Consider the following 16,609-nt stretch of genomic DNA (forward strand, 5'->3'; position numbering starts at 1 on the left):
GAGGTCCGTTGCCCGTCCCGGCGCTGCCGGCCTGGGCTCAGTTTCTCCAGGCTCCCAGAAAGCAGCTTTCAGGGTAATGCCATTAACTGCTGATGGGGAAAGCTGCTCTGCTGCGGTAACCACAGCTCTTACAAACTGCCGGGGAACCCGCAAGCTGTGAGGCTCTTAAAGCTTGTTAACAACTGGCGGCGGCGAAGTTCCTGGTGGAAAGTGCCGTCGGCGACAGGAGCGGTCGTGGGACTGACGGGGCCCCGCTGCTCTCCTGAGCCCCCGCTGGGGGGCTGCGGCGGAGGAGAGAGCCCTCCTGCGCTCGGGCACCGGGGCACCGCCTGGCTTAGAGCATCCCCCAGATCTGCAGGCTCCTGCTTCCCTTCCTTCTCCCTCTCTCCAAAATTCCCTTCCAACTGATCTTCCACCTTTCTGCCTTTAAAATCAGGAGGTAGTTCAGAAAGAGTTGGAATGAAATTCCCCCTTTTGGGGGAGGACTTGCATTTAAGAAGTTCAGAAGTTTAGGCTTCCAGAACTGACTTGTAAGTGATTAAATTAGTGAGTGTTTATTCAATCAAAAATCACAGCGACTTATGATTTAATAATTACTTTTGAATCCATAAAAAATATCGTAATTCTTCAGCTCTGTGATTATAGTTACATCTCAACTCATAAAGCTGAACTTCATGCTGTACTTTGCATGAAAATTTCGGATTTGTATTCTAAAAAATCATTTCAGGCATTGTCATGCTAGAAAACATCAAATGAAGCAAACATAGGTGTGTGTGAAAGGCAAGACAGGGTAGGGAAGGCCAATTAAAAAAAAAAAATAAATCACTTCATGCACCTTAGAGTTTTTTGGTGGTAAATAGTCCCTGTTTACAGCATGGTTACAGTAACTGGCAGTAGCAAGACAAGGTTATCAGTGCGCACAGCAAAGGTGAGCCCGTGGTGTCTGCCAGGTGTCTACACAGCAATTGTAGATGCTGATGAAATAGAGGTTACTGGGAAGTGTCGCTTCTGGAGTGGATGAATTAGAAACTTCAGGAGTGGAGCTTGTCACAGACTGGTAAATACATCACACAGTGAAGAAAGGCAAAGTAACTTCGGGGAGTTGGAGGCTGGATTTAGCCAAACAATTGGGAGTAGCTGTTCATGGGACTTGTATTGGGGTAACCTGTGTTGCTGTGGCTTCACTGCTGTTGTATAAATTGAAGCTGGATAGATGGAAAGTAGCTCAGGCTTCTTCTGATGCTTTTATATAGAAGTACTGTTGAGCTGACTTAAAAAAATGTAGAGGTGGGGGTTTGGGGGGTTGATTTGTGGTTTTTTTTTTGATCTTGTATGATGACCCTAATTTAGAGTAGATGGATGGACTAGGTAGGATGCAAGGGACCTTTTCAAGTCCAGTCTTCTGATTCTGCTGGGCAATAAATCTCTTGTTTGTTTTGTCATTCAGTCACTTCAAATTGCAACATGAGAAGAAGAACCAGGTTATAGGAGGAGGATCTTTGCTTAAAGTTGTTACTGGAAAAAATGGACTGCAAGTCCATTATAGCAGTGGTAGTCCAGGAAACTGAAGGCAGCAATTACATTCCTGTTGCCTTCTCTTTCCACCTTCTCTGGAGGCTGCACAAACAGATCTCCTGGGCTTTCCTGCTCTGTGCTGTATTCCAGCCCACCGATTGTCTCTCTTGCTGATAGGCCTCTGAAAACCTGAAACGCTTCACTCTTGTCTGTCGTACCTCCTGCAAGATGTACTGTTCGCTTTTCATATCATGATTTGTTATTTCATACGGTTACCGAAATACTACCTTTTTTAGTAGAAGATATTTAATGATGTATGCCACAATTTGTCTAGCAGTGGAACAAATAGATCAGTAGAGAAGAACAGCATAATTTCTTGTAATAGTTTGTGGTCCTAAAGCTTTTACTCTGGAAGTGTGAAACTAGTCTGACCTCATAAAGGTACAAAGCACTCAATTCTGTGCAAAATCTCTGAGGCAAGCTCTGATAGCTTAAAAGAGAAAGTTACTGTGTGGCTTTTTTCTGTCAAACAGATTAAGAGGAGTTAAAGGACGCAAAGAAACAGTGAGTGTGTTGATGAATAGCCAGCTTTGCATGTTGACTGCAGAATTAAAGTTTCGGGTGAGTTTGGTTTGTTACCTCTAAGGAGCAGTTGTAATCAAAGTCGAGGAAAAGAATACAAAGACTTATGTTCTTCAGTGGAAGAGCAGCCCACTGACATGGAGGAGTAAGACTTCTTTTCCTGAAGTAAGACTTTTTTTCCGAATTACTGGAAGAGCGAGGAGAATTGTGCTTTGCTGTTCTCCTGCCTTGTGTGACACAATGTAAATATACAGACATGCAAGATAATCCACATAGCATTTCTGATTAGTGACATGGAATGAAATAGCGTTTTAAGTTGAAACAACTAGTGTTGAAGTACCAGTGTAGCGTGTTGGCATATGCTGTTGGGTCTCAGCTCAATTTCAGGTGTGGTATTTTCAAAAGCAGTTTTTCTTGTGAAAATAAAAATGTTGATGCCTTTTACAAAGGTGATGTGAGTGCATGGGGCTGCACAGGTGCTGAACTGTTCAGGTTTGAAGCTAGAGATTGGTTCTTCAGTGAAGCCGTAGCAAAGATGAGTAGCTTAAGCTTCTTGGTCCCATTATTATCTTCTGGTACATCAAATCTTCATCTTCTAGGGTTGATTTGTGAAGGGTAGAGGAAGAAGAAGAAAAATCAACCATTCACTAACAGAACGTTGTATAATCCTTCCCTCCCTTTCCTTGGGAATGCTTGAATTTGACTCCTACACTGTATATTCAAAATACTCTCATGGTTTTAATTTAGTACCTGGACTGCTACTAACAAAGCAAACAGTGCTCTGTATGCACAGAATGAATTTCCATATGTTGAAAGAAACATTAAAAGCATTAACATAGGAGATTTCCTGCACCCCACCCCTTCAGTGCAGGCAGCTTTCAGAAAGAAAATAGCTAATAAATATTCAAGGCAGATGTAATAGTGTATTATGTATAAGCATGAGCATTATAAAGCATTCTTGCATCACAGCTTGACGTATAAGCATGCCTGACTTGTTGGAAAGCTTACTCCAGATCGTGCAGTACTTGGTGACCTCCTGGAAATGGTGGAGATTCTTAAGCACATTATATAGGGTCTGGAGACCTTGCCACAACAATTTAATGCTTCTGGTAAGCTTCAGTGTGGGCAGGGTTTAGTCCACACTGACCACTGGAGATGAAAAGGGGTGTGTGTGTGAAGGAACACTCTCCCTTTGGAACTACTGATGAAGTACAAATGTCTGGATTTAAACTTCCATGTAAAGATGAAAAAGTTGAGAGATTAGACTTAATCTTGCATTGTTTTTTGAATGCTTGCTTTCACAGCTCTTGAGCAAATTTGTAGTATGTGCCCCACCTAACTTCCTTCAGCTGTTCTCCCTGCTGCAGAGTACTTCCCTTTCCTGTGTGACTTTTCCTCTCCCCATTCTGTTTCCACAGCAATCAGGACTTTATGAGTATAAAATCTTCGGTGGTCTTGCTGACTGTCCCCCAAAACTGTGTGCGGATGTGTATATGGATTTAGACTTCAGAAAACAATGGGATCAGTATGTTAAAGGTAAGCTCATCTAGGCAGTTAAAAAGCAAGCTCTATGCCCACATTGACTCTTCCCACTAAAACTTTCTCCAAAGGTATTTTAAAGTTGCTACATCCAAAGACATCCAGCCAGACTTAAGTATCTTCTGGGATAAAGTTGCCCGCTGCAAATGCAGAAGTAGACACTGACATGGAACAGCTAAAGTCTCTTCACCGTACAGCTTCCTTCTGGAATGAATTCTGTCCATGCTGGTTAAAGGATATAAGTGGCATCACTTGTTATGCTGGAGCACCTTGCAGCTTCTAGTTGTTGTAATTCGTAGGTTAAATTTCAGTAGATGTTCTGTGAAGAAATGGAGATGGTACCTTTTGTGCATCTTTGCATATTGCAGCAGAGCAGTGCAGGACAATGGCTTGCACCAGTTTGATGTGTGATGGAATGTCTTTTCCTGAAAGCATTGGTTGTTCTTGTCACCTTTTACAATCAGAAATGGGTGTATCGAGAGACTAGTTGGTGACTTGGGGCTTTTACAGAGAACGGAATAACTAATTTAGTTGTGTTTGTTTAATGTTGTCTTTGAAAAAGGGAGTTGAACCTGGATATCCATATGATGTTAAAACATCTGGTCAGCAGTGACAAGGCAAGGATTCAGCTGATGTAGGCATCCAGTAATCCGTTTATTTTAAAGATAGGGAGCCCTTCCATTTTAAGCCTGTGCTTAAAATCAGTTCAGGCCAATAAAACAGGTCTAAGTGTTTTGCTGAACAAAGAACAGTGTTAAAAACCAAAGAATTATTAAATGTTGTGCTTGTGAAGTCTGGGACAACTCTATGGTGAACGATTACTGATACTGTCTGTGGCATTATTATTCTCTCTATTGATATAGAGAACCACATATTTGACTCGTGTCAGTACCTGTCAAGCTTAAGAAGCTGTATCTTCATTAGTGAGTGTTATTTGTCAAAATGGACAATAGGTTTCTTGTAGCAAAGGCCACTTTGCCATTAATGAAATAAAAGGAACTGGAGTGGGACTCAACATTATCATATTGGATGTGAAAATACTGTGTTAACTTAAGGTACTTCAGTAGTCTTTGATTTAAGTGCATTTGGGAGAACTGAATCCTTCTTAAACAAACACTTTTTTTTTTTAATGCCTTCTTAGAGAAAAGAAAGGAAGCAGTTGGGGCAAGCTACACCCTTAAACTAAAAACTAGATAATGTTGCAGAGCTGGTGTTTATATCCTTGCTGATCATGATATGTTCATTGGAATTTATACTTGTGCTGGTGCTTCATGTCCAGTGTTTCACAGAAGTTAACTCTTGAAAGGCATGAGCATAATGTTAACACTTCCCTTTTAGCTTAAAAATTGACGCAGGCCCACCCGTTCTTTAGAACTGCACATATGATGAAGTAATACTAGCCAATATTTTCAATGTAAACAATATAATTTTGGTTTTTCTCCTTCTATGTTTAGAGAGAAAAACCAGAAAACTTCCATTCAGAGCCTCCTTGCTATTTGTTTTACTGTTTGTATTCCTTGTTGCTCTTACAGCTATGCAATAATGGCAATTCAAAGAAGAGTTCTCTGCTGAACTGCTGGCTGTCATTGAAATACAAACATGACCAGAGTAGAAGTAGCCGCCTTTTTAGTTGAAAAAGTAACTGCTCCTGCATTAAGCATAGGAGGAGCTAACCTCTATCCTCTACTTCTGTTCAGCAAAACTCTTTACGAAGGCCTGACTGGAGGCAGATACGGACAGGATTCCTGTGAGACCTTCAGAAGGGTCGTGCTTTGATCTGTTCTTGCCAAGGGTTTGCCTGAGGCCTCAGAAATGTCAGTATCGGTCTGCTGCTGTTGTTGCTTTGTTGTTAGTGCCCTGGCTATTTCCAAAGCAGGCTGATGGATATCTACAAGATGTGGACATCCTGAAGCCTGGTCTGTGCTTCAGCGGCCAATTCAGGAGGGAAGCTGTGGCTAACCTGTAGAGTAGTGACTGAGGTACCGCATGCTGCTGTGGCATGATACAAGATGGTTGGGCCTGAGCCATATTGAAACTTGCTACTCCTGATTGCAACACCATACTGATTGAGATCATACTTTAACAGTAATAACTGACTGCTAAAGCAGCAAATGTAGCTATGCCCACTATGAATAAAATGGACTTGTGATCTATTGTAGTAATGCTAAGTGAAATCTGGTTATTGATTAAAATGCACTGATCAGAAGCTGTCCACTCGTATTGACAGACTAAAGTGAATACAGGTGGGACACAACTTACCTATTGTGTGTTTTTTCTGTGTTTGCGAAGATATAAAGGTAGATGAGTTAGTCACTAACAATTGCGTTGACGACTTTAAAATAGTGTCTTAATCTCTTTGAAAAAGGAAAGCTCTGCAGTTAGAAATGAAAGTAAAGCTAATAAACCAATGCTCCACTGACCTCTGGTGGATAGCATAATGCTGTAGCTTATTACAACACTGGGAGTATTGCGCATCCGGTACTGCTCCAACCTGGAGAATGGGAAAAACTGTTTTTGTGGATAACAGCTGAACTGCAGGACATACTAACAGAAGCCTAGTTTGGAAAATATTACATAGGGAAATAATCTCCCCTCTGTGGCACTCTTCTTGCCTTAGCGATGAGATTATCAGTCTGTTCTAACCTTCTTTTCAAAACCACAGAAAGCGATGTGGCAGACCGTGTGTGCGAGCTCTGTAGGTTATATAGCACCTCTAGGCAGAAGTCTGCTCTAAAGGAGGAAAAGACCTCTCTGACGGTTAATGTGAACCGCCTTTCTGGATCATACCCTCTTTAACTGCACTAATGTAATGACCAGTCCCTGAGCAGACAGGAGTGGACCCTGCTCAGCCCCACGGCTTGTCAGGTCCGTTACCCTGATAATGGCAGTTGTTGCCGCAAGGGAAGAACCTGTACAGTAGACAGTTTTTCAAATTCAAGTATGTAGTTTGATTTGAACTATTTTTTCGCCTTTATGCCATGCTACTACCTGACTGAGTCACTGCCATGTTTTAGGGACTATTCTTAGATTATGGTTTTTGCTATTCAGCTGCCTTCTGATTGAGTTTCCAGGCAGACTGCAGGTGGTGTAATGAAGGCTCATAAAATGCTCAAGCTTCGCGTTCACTGTTGCCTGTATATACTGCTATGAAATTCCTAATAGCTTTTCCAAACTTCATTAATCCCTAGTATAACATCTCTTCACGTATTAGAAAGCACCACTTGTCCTGTTTCCATGTTAACTCAGAATCATTTACAAGGATAATGACATGCTTGTGAAAAAGCATACTGTACTTGTGGCTCAGAATTGGGCAGAATGTGCATAGGTCAGGAAAAAGCTTTGAGATGGAAAGGCTTTGAAAGAGCCAACTGTCTGAAAAAGAATTTGACTCTGCCTCCCCCCAGAATTGTTCTTGGTTTGTGTTTTGGGTGTTTTTTGTTTGCTGGTTGGGGTATGGGTTTTTTTTTTTCATCAATTAATTCAATAGCAGCAGAAAAACAGGCCACCTACTTTTATGTATTTGGTTCCTGAACAACCCTGCTACTGCTATAACTTTACATGCATGTTAATTTTGACACAAGAATTATGTGTAAAATGTGCTCATGTCAGAAATTTGAGCAGTTTTTGATGCCATGTATGATTCTGTTGCAGCAGAAATTAAAAATATCTAACAGTCTTCCTTTTTCAACTGTAGAACTGTATGAGAAAACATATGATGGTGAAAAAGTAATCTACTGGGAAGTGAAGTACCCTTTTCCTCTCTCAAACAGAGATGTATCCTTTAAAGCATTTTGTTCATCTTGCATATTTTGTCACCTGGTCATCCAGGGATCCCAACAATGTACTGATTCTACTGCTCTGCTGCAATTGATCTAGGATCTTGCAGTCCTCCTATTACATGAATATGTAAAGCATGAAGAAGAGCATGGGTGCCTCTTCTGAAAGCTCACATAGCTGAATTATTACTCTGCAGGACTGAATCCTGTAGAAGCATAAGAAATATCTCGGAAGGGGCTGGTAAATGTAATGGAATTTACTTGTCAGTTCATCATATGTCAAACTGACACTGTTTTGATGTGCCTCCTCAACTCGGAATACAGTATGTCTATATTCGTGAATGTCGAGAGATGGATGTTGATGGGCGGAAGATCTGGGTTGTGTTAGCTCAAAGTGTGTCTGTTCCTCAGTGCCCTGAAAAGCCTGGCATTATCAGAGTTAAAAGCTATAAACAAAGTCTGGCGATTGAAAGTGATGGCAAGACTGGATCTAAAGGTAAGAGGTCAAGAAAGTGTGATCACAAGTCACGTAGCCAAAGAATGTATGCATTAGTTAAATGCACAAAGAGGGAGGCTGGAAATTTTAAGGTAAAACACTTATTATAAAGTGGATGTACTCAGCACTAGGAATACTTTCAAATGAATGAAACTTTTGGAAACGTCCAGTGCAGTGTACTACTATTAAGAATCTTTTATTTAACAGTTGGGCTGGATAGTTAAGAATAGACAACCGACCACTTCATTTTACGCCTCCATCCCACCCTCCCACCCCCAGCCCGCACTTCTTTTCCTGCCAGCCAGTTCAGTTGGGTAGAATCTGATGCTAACTGCAATGTGGTTAACTCAAGCAATGATAAAAGTATCGTTTGACAGGTTTATAGATTAAAGGGTTTGCCTAGAGATTGACTCTTGTCTGAGATTATTACCTTCAAGAGAACCTTATTTTATAAGACAGGCTGCCTAAAATGGTTTGCAGTAGTCTAAATTAATATTACGGTGCTCTCAGCTTCCCAGAGGTTCAACTTACTTCACATTCCACTTCAGTACAAGTTGACTCTTTTGTGAAGAGCTTAGAGCAGAACTGTTGTACTTGGTGACTCGGTCATGCACATCAACAGCTTCTGTCATATGGTGTTAGAGCTAATACTCAGACTATGGCTGGATAACTTTCTGGTAACTTCTCTCTTATCTCTAGTCTATATGTACTATTTTGATAATCCTGGTGGCATGATTCCATCGTGGCTGGTCAATTGGGCTGCCAAGGTAAGTAAAGGTTGACAGCACAATTGTCTTTGGCTAATCTGTTTCAAACAATGTACCTGTCTTCTGCATGTTGAGTAGAATTATCTTTTTTTTTTTTTTTTTTTTTTCCGAAACACATGCATTGACCTTCCTAGCTCTTACACAGTCCCATTTTTGGAGTCTCACTATTGTCTGCTGTCATGGCAGTTGTCTTAAGTTTTTGTTTTTTTTATTCCTATCAAATTCCTTTGGTTAGGTCAACCAGACAGGTAAATTTGTGCAATAAAAACAACAAAGCCATGTTCCAGAGCATATGTGAATAGCCTTAACACAACCAAACGTCAATAAAGCAGTCTGTTCATGAAGGAATGGTCTGCTGCTTTGTGCAAGACTTCACAATTGTCCTGTATTTGTTTGAAGGCCTTGATCTATATAGTGGGAATTCTCATCTTGCTTATAGTTTATCTTGATTACATTTGCAAGAATGTTTTTTCCACTTTTCTCTTTACAGAGTGGTGTGCCTACTTTCTTGAAGGATATGCAAAAAGCTTGCCATAATTATTCTAAGCACATAGGTCAAAATTGATTTGAATTGTTTAATTCCTAGACCCTCTGCACTTACAGGAATGGCTATTATATATTACACTGGATAAAATCTACCTCTGATTTTGGAAAGAATGTTATTTTAGTTGGTATATGCCTTGAATTTTATTAGATCTTTGTTTCCATCTCCAACTGAAGAGCTAGCCACTGACAAGGTAACACCAACATCAGCTGCATCCTTTTGAAAGTCCTTGAGTTTAGCCTTGTCCCCCATGCTTTGCTTATGCTGATTGTCACGTGTCAGCTAGAGGAGTTCTGTTTATTGAAATATTACATCTTCAGACAAGAGACAACGAACTTGATAGGAAAATTGTCTGATCTTGGACTGAAAATTTTCTACATGTGTTATGCCTGGATTTGCCTTTGTGGCCTTGCAGGGTGGCTTCCTACTGAAGTCGAATAATGAAACTTTCATTGCCTAGGAGGAAACACTTCTGCTATGCAAGTTTGTCTTTCTTAAACTGTCTGCCTGCTATAAAACTAAAAAATGCTGAGGGCATATATAGGTAAATTACTAGGAGTCTGCAGTAGGAACTGGAACTCTGTGTTAATAAGCTTTCTTGTGATCACTTTAAGTACAGATATAAAAGGACTGGTGCCTAAAGCCTTGCATTCACATCTCAATACCCCTGTATAAAAAGTGAAACCCATTAGCTGTGTCCAGCTACAAAAAAAGTAGGAACTGGTTTGTATGTCTGATTTAAGGGGAACAAGTTATATCTTCACAGTCAGTACCCTTATGTATAAAACAGCTTGGATACCAGCTTTAAATTGGAAGTAATTTTAAACGGGATGTCTGCAACTGAATATGAATGAACTTGATGTGAAATTTGGGCTTGCTAGCATTTTTAAATTTCATGCTGATGTAAAGAATGAAAGTGTAATTTTGGATGGTAAAGCACAACTGACCAGGAAATTAAATTTCCAGCACTCTTTTTTTTTTTTGGGGGGGGGGGGGGTGGTGCATAAAAGGTGAGAGGGCCTCAATCTCAGGGATTTAAATGTTCTACATTGTTACTAAATCTAGTCCTGTTATTGAACAAATCTTGTAATGGGCCAGCTTTGTCTTGTTAAAAAAAATGGTTGAAGTGATTGCCTTTATACTATGTGTAAATATTTGTTTCTAATAAATTGTTATTCTATCCATGCAGTGTTCTTGTTCTGTCCTCTGTGGTTAAGAGTGGCCAGGCTGGGCAGGTCACAAATGACAGGCTGATATCATGGGCTGTTTTATTTTTAAAGGATTTTGAAAGAATAACTTGGATTCATGAGAACTAAGTAGGATTCCATGTGTTCTGAAGAGCTGGTTGCCAGCAGTTTAGGCATTTTTCAAGTGTCTTTGACTTGGAGACCATTACTGAATTGAATATTGCAATGCTAGACAACTTTCAATCAATTTTAAATTTAGCTGTCACTCCCCCCCCCGCAGATGAAGAACAGAGATGGAGACAGACTAGTATAATTCGCTTTAACTTTCCATAAATTTTGTACATGTGTACTTACTGGACCTGGAGCCAAATTTTTATTTGTGTGTACTGAAAATTAATTATCTCCATCATACCAAGAATATGAAGGCGTTTTACCTGAGTATATCAATTCTCAAATTTCTTTTCTTGGCAGTGTTTTAAAAAAAAAAATTACCTTGAGAATTCAGAAAGCATTTTAGCAGTGTGCTAACTTTGTATGAATTCAAATGTCATAAGCAATCCCAAGAATACCGGAGTTGTTTTTGAACAACTGGATGTGGATACAAGTTATGTCTTGAAGTGAAGCAGCAAAGGCGGGCCTGGGTAGTGTTCAAAATGAAGATAGAGGATGAATGTGAAGATGATGAAACTGAGGACGAATCTTCCTGGAACAATGATGCACACTAGTTGATTTCCAATTCCTTCTGAACAAAACAGACCTCTGTACCCCAGTGTTACAAAACCTATCTAATTGTAAACCTACTGTAAAACTTGAGAGTTTCAAGGTTTACAAGAAATGTGTACCTGGTGAGATGAGCGTGTGAATCGAGATGCAACCTCCAACCAATCTGTAATTTTGTTTAGTCTTTAATGAAATGAAAGCAGGAGAAAGAGTAAAAGCATTTTATAGTCATAAATTCACGGTTGCATCTTTGTCATTATAGTTATTTGTCATCAAGACACAGTATGCATTTGTCTGCAGTGTGCTGAAACAGTAAGACTGAGCATTCAAGAGGCTGAATGGCTCCATTGTCAATCTTGCTGAAAACCTGATTTCCTACAGCCCCCCCCCCGAGAGTATAGAATACATGGTCTCTGCTCACGTATCCTTATTGAAGCTATTGCACAGTTTCTTTTGCAGTGCGCAGCTTTGTAAATTAAAACACATTGATTAAACAGTAGTTAATGAAGACTGCTTTTCCTATATTTATGAGCAACTAACCAATGATGTGAGATGAATACATCAGGTCTTCTGTTAAATTTAGGTCCCCATGGGCTTTCATAGTGACATAAGTACGGAATGAAACTATTTAAGTATGTGTTACTACACCTATTGTGTGTTACTAGGGAAATAAAAGCAGTTCCAACTTTGTGTGATGTGGCTTCTTGTCTAAATGGGAGATTATGACCAGAAAGAAAGTGTTGATATCTTTCAGTCTTTGGATGTAAAGACATTCCTAAAGTATTTTAGAGCTTTATTCATGACTAATTAAATATTGGTCTTGTATAAGTTAAACATACATCATGTGAACTTTCCTGGAAAGCTTGAACAGAAATTTACCTGCTGTGAAAGTTGTAAGTCATTATGCATTTTAAGTTCTCGTGCACAGGGTTAAAAAAAATGGACTCCCTCCCTTCCCATGCTTTTTGTTAATGTAGCTCTTGAAAGTTAGCTTTCTGTTTCCACCAGCTCCTAAAAATGGAGTGCAAAGTTTGTGCTTTTAGAGTGATCTGTTGTAAATGCAGGGTTATTTGACTAAAAAGAATGAAGCATTTCTGTTAGATGATGAGTGAGCCTCTCATCTCCTATATCCTACCCCCATTAACAGATCAGTAGGTGTCACACTACAGATTAATGGGGACTAATGAAGTTTTCCTAGTAGCCAAAAGGAACTAGAAAAATCCTGTAGTTTCTGGCAAGAAATGGGCATCTGATCTGAAGCACAATAGTCAGACTTTCTGTAAATCATAATGAGCTCTGTATCCATTATCATATAGAGCTTTTGTTTTAAAATTATTAGCTCTTACAAAAACATATTTTTGCATGTTGTTATTCACATAAAGAAGTGGTTCTTTTGGGGGATGACTGGTGATACATACCCCGTTTCCATAAGGAGTGATGTAACAAAGTGAATATAAACCATTCTTCCACATTCTGTTTGTCATTCAAATTCATTCTTTCCATGTGATCTCTCTGTAAAACTATTGTATTTGAGTTGGAAGGTAAAGTAAAGGAAAGATTCTGAGTAACCCAAAGTCAACATAGTGAATGATGTCAGATACGCAATCACTGTAGCACTGCCTCTCAGAAGATGATGTGTAAAGGGAAACACAAGTTGTCTTTGCTCAGGAAACATCTGGTTGATACTTCATTTCTCAAGCAGGTCGTTGGCTGTTTTTATAAATTAGCGGAACAAAAATGTGGGAAGATAGGGGGATAGACTTCTGATATTAATGCACACCAGTAGACGGTATATCTTCCCACCAGCACTTTTGTTTCCCATTATGTAAGTTTTCGATGTGTAAAGAACATTTTCAAATGGGATCTAATGGTATTTAAATTTCTCTTAGCTGAGAGTAATGTCTCCCTGAGCACAGATTTACCTTCCTCTAGACAGGAGGGTAATTCATAACCGAATTTACTGCCCCACTGTAGTCTTATGATCAGAGGAGACTACTAGACTTTCAGGCATAAAGCTTTTTTTTTTTTTCACTTTCCTCTTAGTGGTTAAAAGACACTGAAAACTTCCATACAAAAACAGAAAGGAAGGCTTACGACAGGAGGTAAGTTGTCATAAATCTAGATGGACTATATGGAAGATAAATGCTTTTTGAGGAGCACTAACAAGAACAAATCTCTGTAGCAAGATGAGTTTTGTTGAAACTTTTTCATACCTGCAGACTTGTGAGGAATCCTGAGCAATAAGGTAATTAAAGCTGGTGTTTAAGCATGCTGCTAATTCTTCTCTGCAGCTGCCAATTAACATGCTAATTAGGATTACATATTAACACATATGCACACATAAAAAGAACGTCATCTTTCTCTGTTAGTTCAGTATTCCCTGCTCTTTGAGAACTTGACCATAAATGATTATTCTCATCTAGAATCTGAATTACAAAGTATTCTGGAGTCTTGCTGTGAGACAGGAACATTTTAAATGGGAACAACTCTCCACTGGAAACCTTAATTTCCAAAGTAAGAACAACTGCATCCTGTGAATAAGTGTTTCAGTGGAACATGCTATAATAAGCAATTATGTTGAGGGCCTTGAATATAGGTATTAATTTTAGCCTTGTGAAAAATTTCCTGCATACCAGCTGTGCAACTAGTTAAACTGAAAGCTGTTCCTACAGTTTAAGTACCTGTAACTGTAAGATTTAAGTGAGTTTGCCTTTGTCTGTCCTCACTAGATTTCATGCAGGTTTTTAGATTTTTCTAAGGCCTATTTCATCATTGGAAGCAGAGAGGTTCTATTATGGGCTTTGTGACACTGGAAGAGTCCATTTTTGCCCCGAGCTTAGTTCTCTTATTATTGCTTGTCTATGGAAGAAACTCTTGAGAATGAATCATTTTAAAACATTGTGTTGTTCCTAGAATGGCAAGTTTTGCATTGTAGCAGTTCTTCTATAATATGTAAGGCCAAGGGTTACATATGTGCTGTATGTACTTTCAATAGATGCCTGCTGTTAAAATACAAGGCTCACTGCATTTCTGCCTAAGCATATGTTGAAAAGTTTTAAAAAATTTCATCTAGAGTTGTGGGGGTTTTGACTTTTAATATTCCTAGTGCATGTACATATCTTCCAAAGCATGACAGAAATTTTGTGTAATTGGCTATAAATGGATGTTTCATATTCAGCTGCAACTTGGAGTTATGGTATAAGAGTGAGGTTTAAACATTTTTATTAAGACCAGGCTTCTGCTGCTCATTTTAAAAGTTAATGCATTTTCTCAGCATGGAAGTCATATAATTGATTTGTACATTTGAGTGGAGAGCATGATCCCACAAGAAGCCGAAATTGCCTGGCCAACCCATTTACCCTGTGAAAGGCTCATATGATGCTGTTCACCTATTCAAATAAAAACAAACAGTAGCAACATTTCAAAAATTTGACACTAAAAGGGTCTATTGTCTCAGAGCGTGAGGTGGGTATGTGAAAGAGTACATCGCCTTCCACTGATTTTTTTCTTGTAGCACGGGAATAAACTGACCCTTGATAACACTTAAGGCATGGGTCTAGGAACCATGAAGTTGAGGGCATTATCACTGAATAATGAGCTTGATTAATTACCCAAAAATGACAGGCAGGCATGACAGTAATTTAGAAAAAGGACTTTAAAATCCATTTGAAACAAAAGGCTAAGAATAAACAGATCATCTGAGGACTCTTTGATGTCTTTTAGCAAAGACAGGCTTAGAAATACCTGCCAGATCACCAAATGCATTTACAGACATCACATAGTATAAATCATTCCCTTTCATAAAGTATGTTTCACAAATATGTGCTTAACCCATCTTCTCTTTCAAACTGGCAATTCTGTATGCTTAATATCTTTGCTAGTAAGTTTATTGTAAAAATATGACTTGAGAACTAATATTTTGCTTTTCATCATTTTTGTGATCAGTGGATATCGGAATATTTTATGACAATTTAAGGGAAGGGTTTTTTTCACAGTGATGATAATCAGCAATGAAGCAAGTTGCTCTGAGAGACTGTGAAATCTCCATTTTTGGAGATACTCAAAGCTCAGCTGAGCAAGGCCCCAGGCAATTTATCTGACCTTGAAATTAGAGCCAACATCAAATTTGGTGCTTCACTGGGCTGCAGGTTGGAGCAGATGATGGGATGATCCCATATGTCCCTTCCAAGCTGAATTATTATATGATTTTTAATAATAATAAATCCAGGAGATTACAGTGTGAATCCTTCTGAGAAGGCAGCATTATTTGCCTTCCAACTTGAATGAGCTAAATTCCTATGATATAGAGATGCACTAGTATATGAAAATCCTGTAATCAAGATCTTTATTAGAAACAGGTACATACATATTTTTTACAAGATGTTCGTTGTAGGTTTGCATTATTGCTTTAGTTTATTATTTTAAATAAAATTATCAGTAGGAGTTTGGTGAGAAATGTGGGAAATTTAAACTAAATGAAATGAAATCAGACTTTGAAACTTTTCTAGTGAAGCTTAATATCATAACAAATACACTATTGAGTGAAAAAATGATGACTACTTTTGGAAAAGGACAGCAATTGCAGACAAACTGAGGCTGTGCTGCACACTCAGAAAAAAGTTATTGATGCCAGTTATCGTTCATTTCCTGTTGCATCCAGCAGCTGTAGATCCTATTTGAAAGGTTAAAGCTGGGAAAAGTTCAACTGGGCAAGGTTGAGATGTAATAAAAAGAGAAGATGAAATGCAGATTTAGAATATTTAAGCATTCCAAAATGTTCCTCTAGTTTGAGTTTAACTATCATGGCACGGTATTTTTAAAGACAGCACGCTGAGCAAAATAGCACTCACAAAATTTTAGCCTTATACACAGTGAGACTCACTTTGTGTCAGATGGATATATACTCAACCATATTTAATTAAATTAAATTAATTTAAAAAGGATATTTAGTGTTACTAAATAGCGTAGTCTTCACCAGAACTGGTGCTCATTAACAGCCTCTTTCAATATTCAACAATAAAAGATTAAGAAATCTTTGTGGACTAAGAAATTCTGTAGTGGACTTTCCTCTACTTGGTCCAATGATGAGTATTTCCAATCAATGTTTACTGGTGAATACAATATTCTTTATTGTCACATGCCTTTCCCTTTCCCTTCCCCTTTCAATACTGTGTCAACATTTGGGATGAGCCCAAATCCTAATGTGTGATCTGACCTTCTGACATTTTAGCCCAGTGAGCTACCAACTTAGCCATGCTTCCTGCTTTGGAGAGTAAAGCACAAACATCACTCTCAAGGATCTCCTTCTACCCACTTATTATTTAATGCCTGTCAGTTCTTGTGCATTTTACTGTATTAAAAAAATGTTGGATGCATTCCCAAAATATGTATGTGGATCTATGTATCTGGATCTTTGTGGGAATAAGAATTATGCCTTTTGGAATTGGTATCTGTTGAAACTAAGAAAAATGGGGCGGGGGGGT

At 38.9% G+C, this 16,609-nt stretch overlaps 2 protein-coding genes across 2 annotated transcripts in view; both read left to right on the forward strand.

Moving 5' to 3' along the window:
- The window catches only part of PCTP (phosphatidylcholine transfer protein), a 13,520-nt gene extending 4,202 nt beyond the window's left edge, over nucleotides 1–9,318 (forward strand). Inside the window, exons 2-7 of the mRNA XM_009880235.1 lie at nucleotides 2,049–2,136; nucleotides 3,465–3,633; nucleotides 7,331–7,410; nucleotides 7,737–7,908; nucleotides 8,608–8,675; nucleotides 9,166–9,318. Of these exons, the coding sequence (XP_009878537.1) occupies nucleotides 2,049–2,136; nucleotides 3,465–3,633; nucleotides 7,331–7,410; nucleotides 7,737–7,908; nucleotides 8,608–8,675; nucleotides 9,166–9,240 (652 nt within the window). The 3' untranslated portion in view covers nucleotides 9,241–9,318. The remainder of the gene's footprint in view (nucleotides 1–2,048; nucleotides 2,137–3,464; nucleotides 3,634–7,330; nucleotides 7,411–7,736; nucleotides 7,909–8,607; nucleotides 8,676–9,165) is intronic.
- A 2,520-nt stretch (nucleotides 9,319–11,838) lies between these two features.
- ANKFN1 (ankyrin-repeat and fibronectin type III domain containing 1) overlaps nucleotides 11,839–16,609 on the forward strand; it is a 166,055-nt gene continuing 161,284 nt past the window's right edge. Inside the window, 2 exon segments of the mRNA XM_009880236.1 lie at nucleotides 11,839–11,889; nucleotides 13,170–13,228. Coding sequence (XP_009878538.1) covers nucleotides 11,839–11,889; nucleotides 13,170–13,228 — 110 coding nt within the window.

The sequence above is a fragment of the Charadrius vociferus genome, unplaced genomic scaffold (genome assembly GCF_000708025.1).
Source record: "Charadrius vociferus isolate BGI_N301 unplaced genomic scaffold, ASM70802v2 scaffold662, whole genome shotgun sequence".
NCBI lineage: Eukaryota > Metazoa > Chordata > Aves > Charadriiformes > Charadriidae > Charadrius > Charadrius vociferus.